Here is a 24,802-nt window from a genome sequence, read left to right as displayed (position 1 = left end):
TTAAGCTTTCTAGTCAGTGGTCAGGCTTTTCCCCAGATAACTCTTGACTATAAAAAGTTCATTTTATTATTATTATTATATTATTTTATTTATTTTCCAGGAAGCAAAACTTCCCAACCTATTAAAATGCGTTATTGCAAAATAGAAAAGTATTATCTTGCGCATAATTTGGCATTTGACCTGAGGAACTTTTAATTAAACGCTGCTGCAGGTAAGGTTGAAATATGTTAAAATTCCACAAAAAACATCAGAAGTAATTAGATGCCTTAAATTCCCCTCTCAATATTGCAAAAAAGGAGTTGTTCTCTCTTACAGACCTCTCATTTGTCAGTTGGATTTTCACACCCTGATTAACAAGACCTTGAATCAAAATGAGAACAAGTTTAGTCATAAAAAGTGAAGCAATTTGTAAGGTCTACCACAAAGTCTGTTTTAAAATGTGGATAGTCAGGTGTATGTGAGGTCACTGCCGCCATCTCAGGGCTCCATAATGCACTATACTATTGTTTTTCTGCAGTGTATTACTAGAGGCAGTTCTCACATCGAGCATAATGTCCTCTGCAAAAAATACCCAGTAAGAAGGATATTGATCGTCTGTGTTTTTACAAAGCACTCCCGGAACGGGTCAGCTGTGTATCTATCACAGCTAGCGGAGAGGCCCGCCAGGTTTGAGTGGAAAAAGAAAAATCAGCTTTTAGGTAGAGTACCCTGAGAAATAAACTGTGAGCTGTGCTAAAGCTGAGCATCTTCAGAATTTAATTAACACCTTAAACACCACTTCTACACACAGCAGGAAGACAGAATGTTAGCACCATGTAGAAAATGTAAACAGGGAGTCACAATTACAAAGGCTGATGCAAGAGGTGGGTCATATAAGGTGCCATGCCAAACAGAAAAAAATTGTCAAGAGGTGCTGCAATAAGCACTTTGATGTCTGTTCTCAAAGCAACATGAGACAGCTAATCTCTATAAACAGATGTCTGCATATGAATGCAGAATATGAGGGCATAGAGTTTTTTGATTTTGTATTGAAAGCGACTGTCATCCAAGTGGTCTTGACCAGTCATGTTTGAGCAGTCTTTGGTTGCATGCAGATAAACAGTCCTTATGGAGAGCTGAAGAGTTGAAACTCATTTGCATTTATAGACTCTCAAGCAAACAATTTAACATTTTAATTAATCTGACTTTCTAAATGAACTTGAAAATGAATTTGACAATCTTAGAATGACTCACAACTTTTCTATTGAGTTGAAGAGACAAATGCACAGCAGTTTTTGAATTTGCTTTCAAATTGGATTTCCCTGTTTGAATGAGAGTTAGCACGACAGGTCAGATGGAGAGTAATGCTGATGTTCCTCATTCCTTTAATTAAACGCTGAACATTGAATTCTGTTTTGTTGTGTGTTGATAAGTTAATATCAATAGTCCTCCCAATGACACTCTGGGACACCAGTTGTCCCCACCTGCAAATCCCACGGTGTCAGTTTTTTTTTTTAGAGTTGGGAGTGAGAGTCAGAAATCTACTTTTCTTTCAAATAGCACCTTTAACATATCATATCCAAATGAGAACAGTTTTTTTGTTCACTTTTTCCTTGTTTAGAAAAAAAAATCTGTTCATCGTTTTCACTGAGATGGATTTCCTTGAAGTACAAGCACTCATAGTATGATAGAGCGCTCGTAAAGGGCCCTCTTGATTTTATCCATGAAATTACATGAGTGAGACAAGAGATTGAATATTCAAACTGTGTTTGACTGTTATTTATTCAGAAATACTGGTCGCAGGTAATGCTGAAGGCAGATGTAGACTTTCAGCATCTGAAGGGTTCTGCAAGGAAACTTATGATGTCAGCACACACCACTGCACGAGTGGAATTAGCCAGTAGATAAACACCCATTGTAATATGACCTTTTTTAAATCTATGTGATACATTTGACATTCAACATTGATTTTGCTATTTATTTAACTATCGTTACTATCATTTTTCATATTTGTGATTGGGAAGAAAATTTGAGTCAAAAAAATAAATAAAATAAAAAATAAATAAAAATCTAATAAATAATAAATTAAAATCCAATAAATTATAAAAAATATACAAAGGTACAGATACATATGGTTACCCTGTAGTTTTGTTGTCTGCAATAGACCCAGGTCAGAAACAGAGTTTGACAGACAGAGGATTCATTTTTTCGTAAATATTGCTGTTCGGTATTGTTTACTTCGCTTCCAGGGTCACTGACTCCCCTCTGAAGGTGAACACTGTATGGGTGCCTGTCCCTGTAAATAAAACAGCATGTAGCTTCAGTAATGGGAGGCGTTGCAGCCACTAGGAAGTTGCATTAGTTGCTCATACTACCCGTACTTGCTTTGTGTTGACTGCACCTCTAGGTAACTTCTTCATTTATTTCATTTTTTAAGACTGCCATTGCCGTATCAGGTTTCAGGTAGCGTTTTACATAGTGGCTCTAACATTTTATTTTGTCGGGGAATAGCCTAGAGACCTTGAAGAAGAGGCAGTAATCTCTGATTCTTATATCCATTAGCTGATACAGTTTGTATGAGTTTAGTGTTGTCAAAAATATTGATATGTCAATACATATTGATTCTGGTTATATGAAACAGTTAGGGCTGGTGCGGCCGGTTGATGTAATGGTGATTTACGTATCTTGCGTCGACGTGTTGAATGTAACGTATCACAATGCTCGAGCACCTGAGGCAGAAGCATCTTAGAGTGGCTGGATTCCCATTGCATGCGGCGTTGCAGTGAAACACCGAAGGTTGATGAGGTGGTGTGGGAGTGTCACTCCATGGTCCGTGTGTGCTGTGTTGTGAACCCCCACTGATTATTTTGCAGAAATGCAAAGCTGCTATGTTGTTGTGCTACCAGCATGCTGGTCCTACCAGTCACTGTTTGTCCTCATTGATAAATTCAAAATAACAGATAAAAAAAAACAGTAGAGACGGCTCTTGACTGTGTCTTATCCATGCTTAATAACACATCCTGCTGCTGACGCTGTATGTTAAGCATGCTGGTAACTAGTTACTGCTACACTAGTTACATTTTGCCCCCACTTAAACCTAATATATATTAGGCTTGCACAGATTACCAGTCAAGACTGGGTTATTTTTTGTTGGGGAATAATTCTCTGCAGTGCAAATGTTTGTTGATGTTTGCAGATTATTAAATTAGATATGGAATTATAAATGACACGTTTTAAAATATTATTTGGAGTTAATTTGTTATTTTAATTGAGTAAAGTACAAAAGTAATAGTCAGATGAATCGAAAAAATAGAGAATAGATTTATTGATAAAAAAAGGAATTGTCAGGTGCAGCCCTGTAAACAGTTCTAATTATGCATGCCGTGATAGTCAGTGGTACTGGGGTTACACAGTCCTAGAGCATACACTGATTACATTACTTGCTCAGTGTCCAACCCCTTTTTTCTAAGTCATTACTTAGAATCACAAACTGATGATTCTTTTCTTATTGGTATTGATATTGTATGGAATTTACACTAAAGTAGCATTATGATGATTTGATGCAATTGACCAAGTGGACCCTCCAGTGAATCAAACTCTTCCAGACACATTTCATTTTTTTATGAATGTAGTCACCAGATGACAGCTTAAACTGTGACCTCACTCATTGAAAATGCACCTTACTCTTAAAAAGAGTGGCTGCGTTAGGTACTGCCAGAAAACTGTGAAAATTGGCCTTATTGGTCTATATTCAACAACAGCAAATACAGTATAGGTCGCTTCTATGTTCCAGCTTTAGTCTGACAATTTTTTTGATAAGTTTTCTATTTGGTGTTTTAGCTTATAAGATGTGAAACTAACGTACTGTCTCATAACTGAAGCTTCTTATTACTATTAACACTTGCACACAGCACGTTCAAGCTTTCTGTAAGGTAACAACCTTGAAATTAAATGTGAATCTGTGTTAACGGGAAAACAAACATTCTTTCCCTCTCACATTGCCTCTGGATTGAAATATCTCTGTTTGGTATGTGCCACCTTGTTTTCACAAGACTTAAATAAATTGTACATTGTTTTGAGAATTAGCCTTGGAGGACGTTTTGGTATTTTCATTTCGTAGAGAAGTGATGGAGCTTTGCTAGAATGTAAAACAGTGACACCACTGTATTCCTTTAACCGCAATCCGTAGCTAGAGAGAGACAGAGTAGGAATGAGAGATTCGCATAGAATATTCAGTATTGTCAGCCCACGGGCTCCTCATTGAGCCCACCTAATGACCCTCACATGTCTCCCTCTCTTACTCTGACATATAACCACAGAGCCCTCAGCCTTGATTGTATTAGATTTATCCACTATTAAACTTGTGATCATGAGACCTGAATAAATTGCCTTCTTTCATTTTTTCTCAGAAATCTTGTTTTTGGAGTTGGAGGTGTCCTAACAGCAAATTTATAGATGTCTCTTCTAATGGAAATCTATGGGGTAAATGTGTTTTGGGGCTGCAGAGGAGTTTGTTACTGCAGTGTCAGCCGCCATGGGGGACAAATTGTTGCCGTGTGGTGGTGCCATGTACAGCTCTATTTATGCGTCCAGGGCCCTGACTCATTTTAGTGGATGAAAGTGAAGATGTGTCAGCTTCTGCTGCTGCCAAATAAAAAGTCTTTCGCAAGGCCTCCAGATTTATTAAACTGCAGTATTGACGTACTCCTTTCAACTCAATGTATGCTAATATTGATATAGCTCTATATTAAGTAACTATGAACTTTATATACAATATCTTGTATCATCATTATGAATGATTTAATGACTAAATGTGTTGCATGCGCTTGTGTGTATATGCTGGTAATATAACACAATGCTTTATGGTGCTACAAGCTGGTCAAGGACAGTAAAGCTGTCATCCCTGCGAACAATTTAAGCTCACATTATCTGGGTTGTCTCCCTACCCACTACATCACACTTCAGCTCATATATCTTGCTGCTGCAGTTATTCAGCAGCCTTAAGCTTCTTCTGTGCTGATCGTTTTACTGTGATCTTATGACCTTCAACACCTCATCATTTCACTCACTCTCAACTCTATCTCAGCTCTAGCTACTTTACCTTGCTCTGCTAAACGCTGCTCCTATTTCGGCTGCATTAATCCAGTTTGTTTAAGCTGAGGGTCAAATCTAGCTCTTTTGATCTATCTGTCAATGACTGCTGAAAAAAACATAGCTTCTTTCCCCTCCAGGTAGCCATTCCAATACTTGAACTCTGTGCATCGGCTAATACCAAGTACCAATCTGTACTTCCTGATACGATTCCATCATTTTAGGCAATATCAGAGGCATTTCCATCACTGGTATCGGTGACGGAACAACCCTTTGTGGTACCTCAGATTCTAATCGTGTTTAATTGTACATCATAATGCATAATGTAATGATTCTGCGATGTTGATCAAAGCCTACTTGAAGCCTAGTCGCTGTATCTATGTGTGTGTGCATTTGTCTGTCTGTGTGAGTGAGTGATTTAAGCATTTGTCAGGTTATATGTTTGACTAATTTCTCTGTTATTTAATTATTGACATCATCAATCGACTAAGTGTCCATGTGAACTGAAGCAAGATGGTACCTGACAACAAGCATGTTTGGCCTCAGACTCCCCTGTTTACTTATATTGACCTGAAATGATTAGTCTATTCATTAAGAGAACATTTCTGGAACATTAACCAAAAATATTTTTCTGATTGTCTGACTTTTTAAAGGAGAACTTCGGTCGATTTAAACATGCAGCTTCATTGCTCAAGCTAGACTTGACTTGCCAGTACCGAAGACGCGAACACATTTGGTCCAACCATTACAGGGCTCTCCTTTAATGGCGGCTTCTTGCTGGAGGCATAGAGTGCAGTGTGGTAATTTTTGAGGTTGCTAAAACTACATAAGCTAGCGGTCAGCAAACTTGATCTCTCGAGGGGGGGTCTTACTAAGTGTCACAGTGTGTTAGACCATGGATTAAACTTGCACCATAATATCCCTTTAACTTGCACTACTTAACACTTCTAGCTCCACCATCTTGTGCAGTTATCCTGTGCAATAATACTATTTTATTTTTTATTTTTATGTTTTATTGTTTTACACATTCATATTCACAGACTGAGTCTGTTTACCTTGAAACACTATATTTAAACACTGTATTTATTTATGCATCTAACTTTCAACAAGGCAATACTCTGACACTTCATTTAATGTATATAATGCACATTTTTGCCTCCTGTATATAATGCACATAGCGTATAGTCCTTTCTATATTTTATCTCTTCTCCCTTATCTAAATCTTTTTTAGTGATTTTTAGTATTTTTAAGTCTTGTACATGTCTGGTTACCTGCTACTGTCACAAGTGAATTTCCCCGATGTGGGATGAATACAATTCTAAAGTAAAGTTAAAGAGGGGATGAGGTGCAGGGCAAGTGAGGCGGAGAAACACAGATGAGGGGAATGAGTGAGAGCAGGGAAGGAGCTGATTAGGCTGCTAAGAACAGTGGGAACAGGGCCGGGCTAACAAAGGTGATGGAGTTCAGGTGTGTAGGGACAACAGACTGGGGAGGATCACTGGAGGGGACTGGGAATACTGGAAACAAGGCAAAAGACGCGAAAACCCAGAAAACACTTGGAAATGACAGGACATTAAAAGTTATTTTGAGTCGAATAATTGAAAGACAGAAATCAAATCTGAAAAAGTTTCTCAATTAATTCATCTGGTCAGCTACTTCCTAAAAAACAGAAAAGTCCAAATGGATTTACCCACATAAAGCAAGCAACTTGAAGATGTCTCCTAGGTTTTTAGGATATTGTATTGACCAAATGACTAATTGCGTAGATAATCAACATTAATTGGTAATAGTTTGATGCAGCACTCCTCTCCGCCCTTGTTCAAATGTGGTGTAGCTCATTGCTTTCTTAGCCACCGTTTAACTCAACACGATAAATTATTCACAACTGTGATAAGTTTTGAAAGAGCTCCAAGGAGTGTGCTGCTTGTCACTGTTTTAATGCTACCATGGTGCTTACCCGTCTGCAATGCAAAACATCAGTCTTCCAGAAAATATCTGCTCAAAATGACTCAATTATGTGGAGAAGTTAAAGATTTAATTTGTTTTTTTCTTTTTTTAGTGCACCAACTCATGATGAATCTTGCACTCTTTTTTTCAGGCAACAGCTTCAAGTGGAGTCATTAATTGTGCCTCTTGATATAATGCAGTGAATTCTATCTCTCAGCAAGTTATTTTAAGAGGAATTTTACTTACTGTACAATAAAGGCATACAGTTTAATGTCAGGCTTGCCTCTTAGTCATGCTTTCAATTGGATCAGTATATTCTGTTCATACAGCTCTTCGGTGTACAGCTTGTCTTTGTTGCTGCAGGAGGAGGACGGCTCTGGGTTAATGATGAAACAAATATTTGTTTAAAGGCAATGTGAATTTAATATGATGTTAAAAAAGATGTTTTGGAGCTGTGGGTATTGATCAAACAAGCTTACATTGTGCATTTTCAGTGCAGCCTTTGGAAAAGTCAATTTGTTCGACCAACGCATGTACAGACACATCAACATATGTTTACACAATTTATTCTCAAGTGTTGCCTTAAAGCTGCCAATCCTTCCTGAATATTTTTGGTTCATGAATCAATTACAAAATAGGCCAGTTGCATAAGATGTTGGGTTGCATCATGGTGTTTGTAGATTCCATTTTGAGTGGTCCCTCTTGATATAGCTTCTCAGGTTTGTGTTCACATATTTGAATGCATCTGAGTTTCATGTGCAAAGGTATTAATGTGGGCCCACAACTTCCATATTTGAGAAGCATATCTGCAGGTATCACACCTCACATCCTTACATCATACTGCTTCAGGTCGGCTCATGTGTCTTCTATCCCACAGTCAATTAATAAAACATCATGGCTGTCAAGGAGAGAAAACATGTTTAGAGGTTGGAGATGGGGAGAACTATGCGAGTTTCTAATCTGATCTAATGTGAGCTAGAAATCTTTTTATCTTAGTATCAGATAGAAACAGATCAGCTAGTGGTGTTATTATCATTAGATCCTTTTAGTTAGATTGTCTCCCTTTCAACTTCCTCTTGTTTTGCCTCAGACACATCTTTTACAGTTTTGTGCACGCTTTAATGTTGTTTTCATGAAAGAACATCAAATGTCACAGCAATTGTCTGAATCTTTCACCCTCCTTTTCTTTTTATTGTTCTGTCTGTGCGTTTTCTTTTGTGACTAGATGAGTGGAGTCACCTGGAGGGTAGAATAAGAACCTATCCACCCACATCTGAGATATTTAAACATTAAACCATGTGTTGAAACAAATGGTCTTTATTAGTAAATGTAAAAACGTGACAATTACTCCTCGTCAAAACAGTAGCAAAATCAATGGTATTGCTGGCTTTGCTCCATTCAGTAGTCTCAGTAAGTCATAGCAGTGTGACAGTGATTCAGCCTCCACAGTACCAGAACTCCCTGGCCTGAAACTGAAGCAGCTAAATGGAATCCAGCCATAATTGATTTTATCATTTATATATCAAGATGTCTTCAGTGAAAAAGGGCTGTTCTGAAATTGTGATTCAGATTTTTGCTCAGCGGACATACTCGGGTGAACTTGAATGCCAGTTTGATCAAGCTGTGGGAAGATATTCATTAGTCATGAGTGGACTCTTGACGACCTGCACTTTGATGATTTATTTTCTTATGTAGGCCACATTTGCTCTCTCTAGCACTTCCAATTTAACTTTTTTTCTTCGAGTGCTGACTTTAAATGGGAAACTATTATGTGTGCGTGCGCCATGGCATATTGTTCACAATGATTTTTGGTGTAGATTTTCATATGATTTTAAGATGAACACTGTTAGAATGGAAATATTTAGATTCATTGATGGAATGACATCATATCTTCATGCACAGCAACAACAAGCATAGCTAAAGGTAATAGAGTGCCCTTGCATTTAATCTATGCCCCCTCTGCATGGATGCATGCAATACATCATAGCCTATGCTGTAGACTGTCTCTTTTGAGAGATTTATTAAACAGGTCAGGGGCCATATTCACAAACATTTTGTGGAGACTCTCAGAGAGCTCCTAACTTATTTCAGCAGTGAGTCCTAGCTTAGGAGTGGTTTAGGAAATTTTGTCCGAGCAACTCTGAGCAAGAGGGGGAGGTAACTTTTATCTTTAAAACTTTTAAGCGAGAAGGCAGGGTTGACCGCTTTGATCAGTATGACTCACTCTTTTAAAGGGATAAAAATGCACTCTAAAACCCTTTTTACACGAAGAACAGAGACTGATTAAACAAAAATGTGAAATACTGCTATATGAATATTTTGCAGCAACGCACACCAGCAGTGATACAAATTTACAATAGTATGCTACAATATGCACATTTGCAACATGGCTTAGCAATCACATTAGAATTATACCTGCAGACCATACAGAACAGACCGGCAGAAGAACAGTCCCATCATCTTGCTGACAGATAAAGAGAGGTCACATTCACAGGTTTCCTCTCTTCTGCCTGTCGGGAGCTCCAGTCCAGTCTGCTCAGTATCAGTGATCATGTATTAATACACTAAAACACCAAAGTTACAAAGACATTTTTTGGTCAAGGCAGCAGGAGACCAGTAACTCCCATTTTCTGCAAGGTAAAATTAATGTTTTTATTGAAGTACTCTGGTGGGTTTTAAGCAAGTACAGATGGATATAACAGCTTTAACTCCCTGACAGTAAGTCTCACATACATAACGGTTTCTCTGTGTAGAGACCAATGAAGGTTACACATCCCAAGTCACGTTTTTCTTTATGGTTTTGTTTATTTTGTCATATAATATAGGGGGATGACAAATATAACCAAAAAACATTTTCTTTAATGAATAAATAAAGCAGATGAGTGTCTGATGCTTTTTCATTACTGTATTCAACTGTTTTGTCCACCTGAGCTTGCTAGTGTTAGTGACAGCTGGGCTCTGTCACTGACAATGAGAGTGTGAATTTGAAAGATTATTTGGTGATCGAGTCTGTTCTGACACCCGGGTTGGCAAATACACAGATTCACTCTTTGTGTTTTGAAGAGAACTGACTCTGACAGCTACCCATCAATTGTCTCTCCTCTCTTATTAACAAAGAATTGTGTATAAAACATACAACAGACAACTTCTCTCTTTTAGCTGGTCCTGATCAACATTTTTTAATTAAATGACGAATGACAGTGGAAGGTCATGCGGGCTGTTGCTAATTAACATTACGTCTTTGATAAACTTGATGACAGGCCAGAATTACACAAACCTGTTTGTCTGTTCTCTGCAAACTAGTGTCTTTACTCTTTCAAAGATGGTTTATCGGGTAACAGAGGCATCACTTTGTGTTTTTTGTTTTTTTTTTTTGGTCCCATTGACTCCAACAGAGTGATAGGTTGCCTCTCGGGCTGATCGAATCACATCAATTTCACAGGTCACATTCTCCCAGTTCAACTTCTTATTATCTATCGTATCATCTTTAGTCTTATCAAGACCTATTTTATCAAAAAGTCAAAATTTAAATGCAAAATAATTCAGTAATGTTATTTCACTGTCAGATACATATTCAATCGGCATTCAAGGAAATACACAAACTAGATTGGACTTGATTAAAGGACATAGTTCCTTTTGGGATAGGATAAAGGTAAAAAAAGATCCTATCCTGGCCGATGACTGTAAAACTATCAAGAGAGTCAGGGAGATATCACAAAAGCATATTCTGTACACAGACACTCCTTAGAAGAGGACTAATCAGGCATGTCAAGTGAAAACACCTGTGGAAGCCATGGCTTAGAAGCCTTAAATTGCACACCCTTTAACGAAATGAACAGAAGTGCCCAGAGCATAGCTGAGATAAACAAATACCTGCTGTATGTGGATAAAAATGATAAAATGAAGCTTTTTTTTTGCACAGACCAGTCTAAATCAGAATGAGTGACTTTTAGCAAAAACAAATACTGCCGTACAAGAAAAGAGATGCTTACCCACCTGTAAACAGATTGTTGTGTGGGAGATGAAGTGACAAGTAAAGGTAACGAAAATCAGTTCCACCCCACTGTTCTCGCTCAATATTCTCTAAATTAAATGAATAGCTTCATTTTGGTGCAGCAAAATGAATGCCCTTTGATGCTGTCACTTTCCCACAATGATCCTAATTCATAAATGTGTAGGAGGTGATATTCAGAAAAAAGAGGATTATGTGTTTTTCTAAAGAAATTCCAGAAGGACTCTTGTGTTAATAGTATTATACAACACTTTAAGTCTAATAAACTGTGTAATGTTTTGAAATTCTAAATAAAACCAACTAACGTGACTAGCTGACCACTAATTAGACTGTTTGGGCATTTGTATAAGCACTTTTCCATAAAGTAAGAACAGTCTGATGCTAAAGGGAAAGCAGAGCAGAGAGAAATGGTAAAGAATTCCTTTTGTTCTTGGAAATCAATGATGCTCTCTGGCTCCATGACGCACAGCTACTGATCCACCGATTGATTTTGTGTGTGTGTGTGTGTGTGTGTGTGCAGTGAGACAGTTGACACATCCAGGTGCGTAGCTGTGCGTGTTTACCATACCAACATTCTTGAGAACAGCTTGATTTATTTGCAGACTGAAAGTAAAAGCCCATCAGGTTGATGTCCCTGTGACGTTATTTATCTTTCTGCTCAGCAGAATATTTCACTCCTCCCTGGTTTGATCTCAAAGCTCAGAAAAATTTCAAAAACACTCCGTTATTATTATCACCAAGTACAATATGTAGCACTGGATTTTGCCAACCCTTCCTTGGTAAAGCAGTGCTCAGATTAGTGTTCTCAAAATGGAATGTCTAACTTCTATACAATTTCTGGAAAATAGTTATATTCAGTATCATGTCCAATACCACAGGAAAAAAATATTGACATAGCATTGAAGTAAATTTTTTTTTTTAGATTTTTTTATTTTAAGATAAATATAACAGAGCTTCTGTGTGAAGCACATCCAGGTGTGTGTGTGTGTGTTTGTGCATGAGTCAACTTGCTCTCAAAAAGAAGAAACAGCAAGAAACTCAGTTATTTTGGATGTAACAATACTGCAGAAAATGAGAATTGAATTTGAAAGGTCAACCACTCAGAGCTAACCTGTGGTGATGAACAGGACTAATTATAGACAAACAGTCCTCGTTAACAATGAACCCCTTTTCGTTGCTGGCTAGCTAGTACCGCTAATCTTGTGACTGAAAACTTCCGCTCATATTCATGTTAATCACGTAATTGCAGCATCACTCTGTGTCTACTTTTTTACCCGTTAGTCTCTCCTGTAATTCTGATTAATGCTGCAGATCAGGCATCTCAGTCAGACTTTTTTAATAACCCCAGTTCTAAAGGAACTTAAACATTTGTGGTGGTGGAAATGATTGTGATTTTTTTATATCTTAAACATTTTCATTTTTGACAAGAAAACTATATATATTTTATTTTATTTTTATTAAGAAAGAAAAGGGGGCGGGGCAGGAAAAAAGGTGTGGACTGTTTGCTGTTCACAGCTGCCTCATTGCAGGGCTTCATTGAACCCATTCATCCCATCATTACTGGTAATATTGACTGTATTACCTTTTAAGCTATTTAATGTATTTCACTTTATTTTTTAAAGACAGAGAAACCCAAAGATGTCTATTTGTTATTAGATGGTTGATAATTGTGCTATGATTTTGACATCAGCTTGTAGAAAAGTAATTAATTTCTGACAACTGTTCCCATGTGGTGTTGTACAAAAATGAGATGCTGGATTGTGCAAAATGTTCGGATATGGGTCACCTCTCTTTCCTGAGTATTGCCTTTGATGTCTGATTGACAGGTCATCCGGCTGATTAGCTAGTGGCAGCTGAGAATTTTGAGACATGTTCAACATTCGAGAGACAGAGAGAGACTTGAAGATCTGGCTGGTTGTTCGACATTACAATTCCAAGGAACTCATTCCAAGTGAGGAGAAATACAGCTAATTTATATGCAGCATAAATTTCAGCCAGGAGTGCATGCAAACAAACTGACTAGGTAAACAAGTTATTGGTGTAGGAGGAGTTGCAGCGGTGCCATTGAGGGAATTTGATGTAGCTCAGCAGCAGGTGGGATTTTCCAAATTTGAATTGGCAGTAATCCTGTTGTTTTTACTGCAGCATATTTTCAAAGCCGTGCCTAGGTATCATGCAGCTGATATGTCCTTCTTGTGTCAGAGTGAAATAGAGACCTTAGCCCCTTTCACACAGAGAAGCTGTATTATTAAGGCAGCTGCAGGTCATCAATTCTCCACTGTTGGTCATTCACACAGATCCAAGTAGCGCCGGCATAAAGGCGAACTACTGTATAATTCACACAGAAAGCCAGCGATGCGGTTCCCAAAGAGGCGTGATGGTACACGTCATGACGTTTGTGTGTTTTCAAGGTGTTTCCCCAGTGTCCCCCCTGTCAATCCAAACCTGCTGACGGTTTATAATCATATGGATGTCAATATATTGTGTTGTGATTTAGACCCTGACTCATCAAACATCCTGGAAAGTGACAAAGTTCACTCTAAATTACATAATCGCCATATTATCGCCATCAGTCAACTGGATGCTGTTTGACTCTGTCACTCACAGGGAGGGAGGCTGTATTCTGCGGAAAAGTTCCCTGTGGTCTTGGTCGGGAGGGCTGACCATTGTGGGGATTTTTGCCGGCACAAACACTTTGTGAGTAAAAGTTTTACTCACCAGCAGACACTGTGTTTTTGGGCAGAAATGTGACGAGGAGCTGGTAGGATAGAGGAGAGGACAGATGCTTCTCTGTGTACAACTGTGGTATTTTTTTCCTCAATTCCTCTAAGACAGTTACAGTTGCTATGTTACTTTTGTTTGGTCATGTAACATTGCTTTGTGGGACATTTCTCTTTATTTAGTTGAGTGAAGAACCCATGTAATTATCAGACCGTCTGATCAACATGACCTAGATACTCGCAGCCAGCTTATCCATGTTGCTTAACGGTTAACTCAACTCTTCCAGCATGCGACACGTGCTGCCTGTTAGTATTTTACTCTGTCAGCATTCAATACAAACATCTGCTCCATTTAGTTCCTTGTAAACAGGTTGACAACAGTGTTTAAACTCATCTTGCACAAACGTATGGTGTGTTATTCACCTGTTGCCTTCACATCGTGTGCCATGTTTATTGTACATGCTACCATGGAAACTCGTTGTTGTATGTGACCTTGAGGTTTTTCCAAGGTCTTCATGTTCTTTGCATCTGACAGAAACCACCCACCACTGAGTTAAAATGATCTTTATTATTATATTGGCTATTATTTTTTGAAACAGTGCATTGCATCTATACATACAGATCGGTGAAAATACCTGTTTTCTTGACCTGTAATGTGAGGATTGGCTAAGATGCCAAAAAATGTGTATCGACGAAGATAAATGATTGAGATTCTTAATGATCCATGTCTGACTCCTTCTCAAACAGAAGAAGTGTGTTTAAATCCCACTTACCAGTAAGCAGTTTAGGGAATAGACCTGAACACTCCAACCAGCATCACTCTGACTGCTGCTCTGAAATTATCTTCAATCTAATCTGACCTGGCAGCTCGTAATGGCTTCTGAGTTTTAATCCTTTCTCATCACAGGCCCACTTAGGTCTGGGCTATCACATTAGCATACAGCATATTAATTAAAGACTATAATCGATAAATTAACTTCTGAGAAGATGATGAGCTTACTGAAGATATGTGTGAGGAGGATTGTGCGACTCAGATTTGAATGCCTGCCATGTTTCTACTTATTTGTGTGTGAATTCATGAGTTGTATGATGTCAGTTAGGACTGTATGAGAAATTCATTGTAGTGGTGCACAGGTCTGACCTTGGCATACTGCTGGCTCTAGCATTTTCCATGTAGTCTTGTATTCCCTGTGGAGAGTCTTATATAACCCTATTAGAGCCTTTGCTATGTAATTTACAGTCTTACACCCTTTACTGCCCGTTCTGCTGCCTCGTCTCTTGCATCACCTTCTGCACTGGTGAGCTTTGGGAATCTCTAATCGATTCCCACAGGAGTTGATAATGAATGTGGGAACTTGAGCCAGTTGAAATGGAGCATCTCCCCATAGGGACAGCATTAGTTTTAATTAGCAAAATTAATGGGGCGGAGTGGGATCAACAGAGTGGGACACAGCGAGGCAAAGAAAAGACTGCCATTGAGCATGATGACACTCCTGAATCCAATGGGTATACCCACAGAAAGATTTATTAGAAGAGGTTGTACAACAGGATGACAGCAGGACACGTCTTCATCCTTTTGTAGTAGAAACAAAGCAGCACATAAAACTAAAGGTAGGCTCCCTGAGGATGATGGCTTTTATTCTGGCGTAGTCCTTTCTTTGTAGAGTGAGCACTGACTCTTTATCTGAATTCAATCTACCTTAATCTCAGATGATTACTCATTTAAGCTCACCCACAGCTAGCATTACCAATTAGGTAATCTGTTTAAGCTGGATCGTATTACATTTTGACCTATGTTGCCAACTCTCATTACTGGGTTTTTGTGTTGGCAAGGAAGCAGCATCAGTTACATAAGAGCTGTTTTTTAGCTGATGGCTATGTACCTTGCTTTTAATGATTTATTACTCACTACTGAGTGTTGGCCCTGCTGCACCTTTGCGTCGCTGAGCAAAGACAGCCTGGAGTTCCTCACAATCTGTAACCTCTCAATGGCAGTCCTGTCCTTGTTTTATTCCTACCTGCATACAGAAGTAAGCACAAAACTTTTAAACAAGTTTGCCACAAGTCCAATGTGAGGAGACAATGGGAAAAAAATGTGAGTAAACCGCCAGCGAGAAGCTTCTTCCCTTAACTGAGAAGAATGAAGGGAAAGTTAGGAATTTGAGGGAATTTGTGATGGTGGAGGGGAGGAAGTGCTGGTTAGATGAGTGAAATTGTAGCTATGGGCACAGGGTGATAGATCGGTGAGTGCTGCCAACACTCCCCTGCCAAGAACCAGAAGACAAAATGAAGTTTGAGTCACACTGAGATCGTGTTTGTGTGAGTGGATGTGTGTTTATTTTCTTGAAATGGAGCATCACTGTCTGAAATTTCACAAAATTGGTCTTGTGTCATACTGCTCTTAAAAAATTATTACCCGCTCACATTTACATGGGCTTAAAAACGGTCCTTATAACCAGAACACAGTGTGAGAATGCACTGTTTTAACATGAGGCTGTATAATATACTCTATCCCTAATCTATTCTTTGTTAGGTCTCCGGGTAGAATCTGCAGGGGGCTCACCATGGTGCAGGAGAAGAACGACGGGATAAACAAAGACATGGTCCTTCCACCAATTCAACAGAAGAGACCCGCTGTAAGAGCACCACCTGCATGACTCTCTCCCACTTTCATCTCCCAAATACTCCATGTGCACTAATCTCAAATTGTTTGTTTGTTCGCAATCTGTGAGAGAACATACTAGACCCCATGTGCTTCTATTTGTTTGACGTTTTTTGGGCAAATCACAGCAAGTGATGAACCAGTGAGTTAAACTCACGCATCAGAAAATGACGAAGGAATACTTGACTTTTGGGAAATATGCTTATTTGATTACTCAAAGAAATGTGAAAACAACCTTTTTTATTTCTACAGAGAGTCAAGTGCTTTCACTATTCTTGGACGAAACACAGTTTGACATGATGACGTCTTGGCATCTTGTGACCATGATTGCCAGGCAGTTGGATAACAAACCATTGTTTGTCAAGAAAAAAACAGTACATTACCCCTCCCAAAATGAGGAATGTCTTACTGTCTTTGTCAAACACTTCTATACATTGCATTGCAGAGATATCTACCAAAGTTAGCATGCTAACCCGCTAGCCCAGGCCCGGCCTGTCTCGTAATTCCACTTTGTAGCTCCAGAGGGATAGTGTGATAGCCCCATAGTTTCAGCAAGGAGATGTAAAGACAGCAGCTATGTTATGCTATGTTGCTATGTTTGAGAATGTCTTAGCTTATAGTGTGATAAATAAACAAATTACACTAAAATTGCTAAATTTCTATGTTAACCTAGTTCAAACTAGGGATGTCCCGATCAGGTTTTTTTGCCCAAGTCCGAGTCATTTGATTTTGAGTATCTGCAGATACTGAGTCCCGATCCAATACTTGTATAACACATTTAAAAACTGAAGAAGAGTGACCAAACAGATCAAGGATGTCCCTTATTTTTATTGTATTCACCTTATTTTCATTTAACACTCATCATAATATAGGTTTGATTGGCAAAGGACAAAAAAGCAGGAAAATATACAGCTCCACTACATCTCTGTTTACATTTATTTTGTCCCGTTGTTGGCTTCAGCTAAGAAAGAAATAGTTCACCCCCACACACGCCACTGTTTCCCCTAGATTGTTTTGTGGCAGCGGTGCTCTGAGTCGGTAACCTAGCAACATTGGGAGGGGGGGGAGTAAATGTTGAAAAAATTACCCTTTAAATGGTGACTACTGGTGAGATTTAAAAAAAAGAAAATCATTTTCACAATCTAAGACATGAGACAAATCAGTGTAGAAGTTGACATTGCTGCTTGAAAATATGTTAACCTCTTGAGCATTAGAGAACTTTTTTACCATTATTTTCTTTATTATTATAGATTTTTTTTATGGAAACAGAATCTGTTTCAGAAGTCTGTGGGCCACATGACATGGAAGCTATTGAGATAAAAATCATAATTTCTGCATATTTCTTTTCATATGAAATAGAGGAAGCAGTAAAATACAATAACGGTAGGTGTGTCTCATTCTTTCAGTTTACTAATAGAATCTGCTGCTCCGAGTTAGAGTCACTGTAAATCACCTCAGTACTGTATCCCCTGCTGTCAAACTGATCTCTTTTGGTCTCAGAGCGCTTAGTCCCAGTTTGTTGTCCAGCCATGTTCCCTCTCTAAACCCAGTTGAGCTGAGCAGTGTCGCCCTTGATGTCTCCCTCCATGATCCGTGCTGTCAGTTCATGCAAACTTTATGGTCACTGGCTCCACAGCTAACCGAGCCATGAGCTAATTAGCTAACAGGGGCTAGCTAGATCCAAGGACAGATAGGAAAGAGCAGCAGTTCTTGGTTACTCTTTTTGGATCTTCTCAGGGAATAAGTTTATTCCTGAAAATGTTTTGAAACTATTCCTTTAACCAAGAGGCTGGTTTTTAGCCTGACATATTTGCCTTCATCCTTGTATTAGTCAATGTTTCTACTTCTCACTTCTGTCTTTATACCTTTGTTAACCAACATGGTCATTTAAATTACTGGCAGTTCGATCCATCTCAAAGATCCACACAGTGTTGTTACAGTAATATTTTTCCATTAAATCGACCTTTTCCTGGCAAAGCACTGATTCAAGCGGCTGCTCTGTTTTCTGGAATCCATCATCCTCATCATTCAATCAGGAGGAAGTGTCATTGATTCTTGGAGATTCATTAGCTTCTGCCTGAACAGAGTAATCAGTCTGAATCCTAACTTAACACTTCTTTTCAGGCACACTAACAGCCCTCACACACACATACTGTGCATGATAATTAATGAGTATCATTGCTGTCTATTATCATAACACAAATATTTGCACAAGTGACCAGCAGTCAACTTGCTGCAGGAGACCTTACGTCTTGTTGATTAGTATACAGTACACATTGTGGCCTGTGCTTCAGTGCATGAGCTGTTTATTCCTGATGTGGACTGATTGCCTGATACTGGGTCTCATACGGGCTCTGTATTAATATTTGCTGCACTGCAAGTTATTGCATGCTCCCATGGTTTCAAAGTTAATCCAATCACAGCCACATAGAAACCCAACAACAACAACAATAAACTCAAAATTAAATTCAGGGGCAAAGAATCGAAGCATTTAACTGGTAATTTTATTTATTTATCTCCGCTATTATACTTTTGAGGAGTTGGAGAAATCAAATTTAGCTCACCAGTAGTGATATTATGTTTTATTGACACTAGCCTTTTGTTGTCAACGTGTAAGTTTGTAGGTTTATATACCCCAAATAATTGTTGTCCTTTTTTGCAGCTCAATGTGTGTTAATATTACAAAAAACTCACTTTATTTGACCTTCAGAACCTACCTTTTGTAAGTTTTAGCAGCTGGATTTATTTTTGATGCTCTCCTGTGATCGCCTACTTGTAGTCACAGTCTGACTCATACACATGTTTACATGTAAAAACACTGAGAAACACACTTTTGCATGTATTTGGCCAAGACACTGTGATTCTCTACCCAAATTACATACAACAGAATTGATTTTGTTACTACAGAAAGAACGCACTAATATGGTAACATGTTTGGAAACATACTGACTATGTCATTAGTGGGTTGGTTACCTATCAGGCATCTCTGACTTCTCCTGTTTCAAGCTGGCAAGAGCAAGTCCAGTCCCCGTGAATTACTTCATGGTTCTATTATTGTATACAGTATAGGCAGCATAACAGAAATACCTCTGTTTTCATGCAATACAGGTCAATCACATCATGAAATACATCTTTCAAAATGACCATGAAGTACAATAAGGTCTGTTTTATTAGATTACAGCAATTTAAGTTAGGGTGCACCTAATAAACTGACATCTGGGTTTAATTTAAGTAAGTGGATGTGGTTGTGATGCCTGTGCATTTGACACCTTGTTTGTTTAATTGTATTTTCTTCTTTCAGTTGTCCTGGGAATTGAAGATTAAGAAGAAGCTGACGGTGCCTACCTGTCTGGGCAAGTTCAGACCATTTGTTGGCCAGTGCTGCCACCAGTGCACCCCAGACAGTCTGGTGAGCATGCTGCTTAGAGGCCAGAGACAGTCAGAGAAAGGATGAATATTAGACTAATGAAATGAGGGAGGTTGACTGTGTGCTGATACCATCCAATAAATTACATTTATGTAATCTGTGTGCTGGAGATTTGCTTTCAGGTTCAACTTATAATGAAACAAACTACCTCACTGACTGTATAGACTAAGTGACCTTGAATGACACGCTACAAAGATGCTCTCATCGATGTCCTTGTTCTAATGGCATCCCTCAGCTGCATGTCTCCAACAGACCTCATTCAGGGATAATGTTGACACTGACATCATCTGTTTGTTTTTCTACCATGGCTCAGCGCAAGAAGCTTGGCCAGAACTCTCCCCTTGGCTTCAACAACCTGCTGAGTGTCAACGAGACGCACACCAGGTATTGTTAAACACAGTATTCAACAAATACAAACAAACTTTTCAGTCCAAGCACACTCACCAATGCAAACATTCTGCCTCTGCATTGTGTGTTTGCTATCATAGGTATCGAGGTTGGCTGGTGCGGAGGGTGTGCTGCATGCTGTTTGTGAGTGGGTGCAAGGCTTACGCGAGTCCTGTTAGCAACAGACTGGAGAGAGTCTGTCAGAGCAACAGGTACCTGAGGGGAAAGAGAAACAGGAGGAGAACACTGGAGATGCCAGAGGAGAGTAAATAAATGATAGGCAGAGATATAGAAAATTAAACTGGTCTGCAGTTCTGGTGAGAGTGGAAGAGGAAAGAGGAGAGGCGATAACAGACACAAACATAGAAAATGAAGGCTATCATTCGGTCTGTGCAGAGTGAAGAGGATAAATTTGGGCTTTTGTCACACTTTCCCTATCTCTGTCACTGAGAGTTCAGTTTGTATTTGTTGTCTTCTCCCCTTCAGTGTAATTGAGTTTAACCTTTATGTAACCTCTTTACTAAGGGGTGGTGGTGTTGTTGTCTTACTGGAAGGCAGGTGTTTGTCTGTGTGAGCACAAAAGAGGCTTTGTGCTGTGTTAACTCTGCTGTCCTGTGACCGTGTGTTACAGGGTGAAGGAGGCACTCACAGCACAGCATAAAGCACCAGAAGGGGGAGATTGCCGAGGGCAGATCAACAGCCTCTCACCATTCCTCCCCCTCATTAACACCTGCATCATCCCTGGTCTCTTACGGTGCGTGTTTGTTTATGTGTGTGTGGGCCAATTGGCAAAGGGCGAGGTTCAGACATTGCTACTTAATGTTTGTTAATATTTTAAGCTGAACTATGCAAGCCTTCTACCGAAATGGATTGTATATATTCTACATTATCAGTGTGATTGATGCAAAAATAGACACCTGGTTAAAAGGTTTTTTTTTTTTAAGGTCTCTGTTGTACCCAGCAGTTATTACAACTTCATTTATGAGAATTGTGCTAATGCTTAAAAGGAAACTTCACCAATTTAACACTTTGAAGTCTACTACGTATCAGATAAGAGTCGTATAAAGCTTTCTGTATCTCCAGAAGAAACTGGATGTAATCTGATAAGTTAGCTCCAGTTAAGTCACTCTGTGGCTCCATAAATTCCATTGTGGGTAATGAAGGTGCAAGATTTTGAAAGGGGAGTAGAATGCATAAAATAAAGAAAATGATATTGCTGTATCGATTTTGGTTTTTATACTTGCCATAATGAGCCCATAATGTTGAAGACCAGTGGAAAACGTTTCAAAATGTAGTACCTACATTACCCACAATACAATATAGCCACCAGTCACATCACTGGAGAAAATGGGTCAGATTACAGCTTCTACTGGAGACACACAAGGCTTTATATGGCTCTTTTCATATAAGTAGTAATACTCCTCAAGACCTGTGAACACACTTCAGTGTGTTGCCCTTTAATAGGCAAGGCTGGTGATATCATGTATTTTTTTCTCCTTGTCAGCAATCTCTTGAAAGGAAAAAACCCTCAGTGAATGGATGCTATTAACAAGTGTTGTCCTTGTAGCCAAGACCTCATCTCATCTCATATCTCTTAATATTAATACACATGAGAGAGCCACGTCAGGGACATGTTCTTTCATTACCAACATTTCTAAGTTTCCCCTTGGAGATTACATAAAGTATCCATCTATTTATGCATTTCCACTGTAGTTTATTTTGAGGCAGTTGCACATAAAAAACGTATTGTAGCACCAAATCTGCAGCCGCAAATCATAACCATTAAATGCAAAGTTGGAGTAATGTGTGATCGATGGCAACGATGGTGCCCATTTGTTTAAGACCTCTTCAATTTATGATTATATTTGTGACTTGTATTTAAAGGAACAAATGGGCTTGCAGCGGAGAGCAGACCAGAGAATTCAGAAAGTTTCGAGTGAACAAAAAGAGGCCAGTAACATATAAAGGACGCCGACTCAACACAGTCAAGTTGAAATGTTTTTATTCAACAAAAGAAAAGGGGCAAGAGTTCCTGGTCAAACTGAAAAAAAAAGAGAGAAGAGACCCCAGACCAGCCATGACCGTCGCATCTGGGGAATCCTCCCAACTAAAGCTGCCTAATCAAAACTGCTAACCTACTTAGAGAAAGAAAACAAAAAGATACGAAAACAGGACTACCAGGAACTCAACCCAAATTAAAACAACAAAGCCCTGGCACTCTAACAGGCCAGGGAACTGAACCCAAACTCAAATCAACCACAAAGTAGAAAAAAAACAGCAAAAGACTGTGAGGCCAGCGCAGCCTCCCTCCTCCAGCAACACACCTGTAATGAGAGAGAGAGAGCGAGACGCCCTGATACTGCCTCCTTTTACCTGCTCAGGTGATTGCCCACACCTGAGCTCAGGAAGGCAGAGCAGGGCGGAGACAGAGGACACACACACACACACACATAGGGCCCTAACTTGGCCACACGTAACACAGATTATTGGCCTTGGCTTCTGCATGGTTGAAAATAAGAAAAGAATACTCAGATTCAGAGTCCTGTGACAGCTTTATCCTTAAAGTACACCCATAGCCAATAGCCTCAGCTGCTGTTGCTATGGAGAAGAAGCTAGTCAAAGTGGGTGTCATAGCTGCACATTCAGAAATGATTTGTGAAGCTATTAGGGATAAACAAGCACACTGTAGTTGCCAAATTCACCCAAAATGGTTTAAAAATACAAAAACCTGATGTATCTTGATAAATGTGTGGGTTTTACACACTGATAGTGTGAAACAGAGTGTCATTAATACATTTTCTTTCTTGCTGATGTATCAGATATTTCTAACACAGTTACTCATGTTTTTTTGTACTTTTTTAAATGAAACTTTTGTAAACTGATTCAATTGCCAGTCACGTAATATTGTCTTTGCAGAAAATAAACAGGACAGTGATATCTGGGATTAGATGCCCAAAAGAACTATAACTCATAAATCTGGTGCCACCTGGAAGAGATAAACACTGGCTCGTACACCCTGCTTGTTAATGATCTATATGCAGTATACCTACCTGTGCATGAAAATCTATCAGTCAGCTCTTCCACATGACTGACAGTTATTGAGAGTTGACAAAGTTGTCCATGCCCAATGGAGGACATTCAACACCCTTTACTTGTTCTGAGCTGAAAAGATGTGTTGTGTTTTTAATTGAAATCAGATGTTAGGACTTAGGTGCTGTAGCTACAGACAGTGTTAGATATCTGCCAATTTCTGAAATAGAGCGGAAACTTTTTAATAAACTTTCTCTAACTTTTTCCTCTCTGAAAAATCTCTCGTCAAAATCTGCCTTGTGCTGTTTTTTCTATTTCTTCTCCTCCCTCTCTCTCCCCCAATTTACAGCTGCAGCCCTCCTCTATATCTACCACTGTCACCCTCACACCCCATCCTCCCTTTATCGCTTTCCATTTTGCTTTTTCCTTATGTCATCAGTTTCTTTCTTATCCTTATCCCTCTTCTCCCCACTTTGTCTCTCTCCCATCTATCTCATTTACATGTTGTCACACTCTCAGTCCATTCTCACTTTGCCAAGCGTCCCTTTTAACAGCAGCTATTTCTTCTTGCTTTACTGCTATCTATCCATTATTTCCATGTGTACATTGTCCCCCTCTCCTCCGTATCTCCAATCATAAATTATGTTCTCCTTTCTTCTGTCCTTGCTTCTATACATCTCTTCACCCCCTGTCTTTTCCTGTGTAGATTTGTGGGCTGGGTGATGCTGAAGATGGGAGCCTCCATGTTTGACAGCATCCAAGTTAACCTCAACCATCTGCCTGCTTTGCACACAGCTTCACAAGAGGTGCAAGTATCTGTAAACACACACATACATATACAGACAATATGTCCTAACTTTACTGTTCGCAGATAATTAAATTTGCTCTTAACTGCTACTCCAAAAGGTGTCAACTCTTTCTGCAAACAATGGAAAGCTCACAGTGTAATTGGATGCAGATTTTAAGATGTGTTGGTTCCTAATACATCTGGGCTCAGGGTGTGAAAATAGGTTGTGCACAGTCATCTAATGAGATGGTTAACATCTACAGCATTCTGTGTACTCAAATATTACAAAAGATTTCAAGGTACGCAAAGATGGAAGGATAATTTCAGGTTTCTTCAAGTATGATTGCTTATAAAGAACCTTCAACTTTCAAGTTTCTCTCACTTGTCTTGTTATAGTTAATTATTTTTAGCTTTTCACTGAAGCCTATGCAACTCTAATTACATGGTTAACAAAATAAATACAAGTAAATAAGTCTGACTCAGGCTGCTGTTTTCAGAGGTTCAAGATAGGCATGAACTATGTCATGTCTTTAGCTTAGACATGCGCAAATGCAGTCAGTTATATAGATGAATGCAAAACTTACAGGAAATTACTCTAGTGGTGCTTATGGTTTTCAGTGGTTGTCAATGCATATTCAGGTTTCTTACACCGTGTGAGGAAGACCCTGTCCCCTGGCCCAATTTGTCCACTTGCATGTTTTAACTGTGTAAAAGGGAGAACATTATACAAAATATGCTCAGTTCTTGATTTTTCCAGAAG

General features: G+C 39.0%; 1 protein-coding gene across 7 annotated transcripts in view; it reads left to right on the top strand.

Annotated features, from left to right (window-relative positions):
* Nucleotides 1–24,802, top strand: part of gpat2 (glycerol-3-phosphate acyltransferase 2, mitochondrial) — a 109,203-nt gene that overhangs the window by 58,853 nt on the left and 25,548 nt on the right. For 5 of the 7 annotated variants that reach the window (XM_037097156.1, XM_037097155.1, XM_037097150.1 and 2 more), the window contains exons 2-7: nucleotides 16,283–16,385; nucleotides 19,713–19,820; nucleotides 20,152–20,222; nucleotides 20,327–20,437; nucleotides 20,857–20,979; nucleotides 23,962–24,061. In XM_037097156.1, the coding sequence (XP_036953051.1) occupies nucleotides 16,314–16,385; nucleotides 19,713–19,820; nucleotides 20,152–20,222; nucleotides 20,327–20,437; nucleotides 20,857–20,979; nucleotides 23,962–24,061 (585 nt within the window). In that variant the 5' untranslated portion in view covers nucleotides 16,283–16,313. Of the gene's footprint in view, nucleotides 1–12,855; nucleotides 12,981–13,636; nucleotides 13,727–16,282; nucleotides 16,386–19,712; nucleotides 19,821–20,151; nucleotides 20,223–20,326; nucleotides 20,438–20,856; nucleotides 20,980–23,961; nucleotides 24,062–24,802 lie in introns of all 7 variants that reach the window. The other 2 variants (XM_037097151.1, XM_037097152.1) reach the window with 2 other exon arrangements.

The sequence above is a fragment of the Acanthopagrus latus genome, chromosome 5 (assembly GCF_904848185.1).
Source record: "Acanthopagrus latus isolate v.2019 chromosome 5, fAcaLat1.1, whole genome shotgun sequence".
NCBI lineage: Eukaryota > Metazoa > Chordata > Actinopteri > Spariformes > Sparidae > Acanthopagrus > Acanthopagrus latus.
This window is presented reverse-complemented; position numbering and strand designations above follow the sequence as displayed.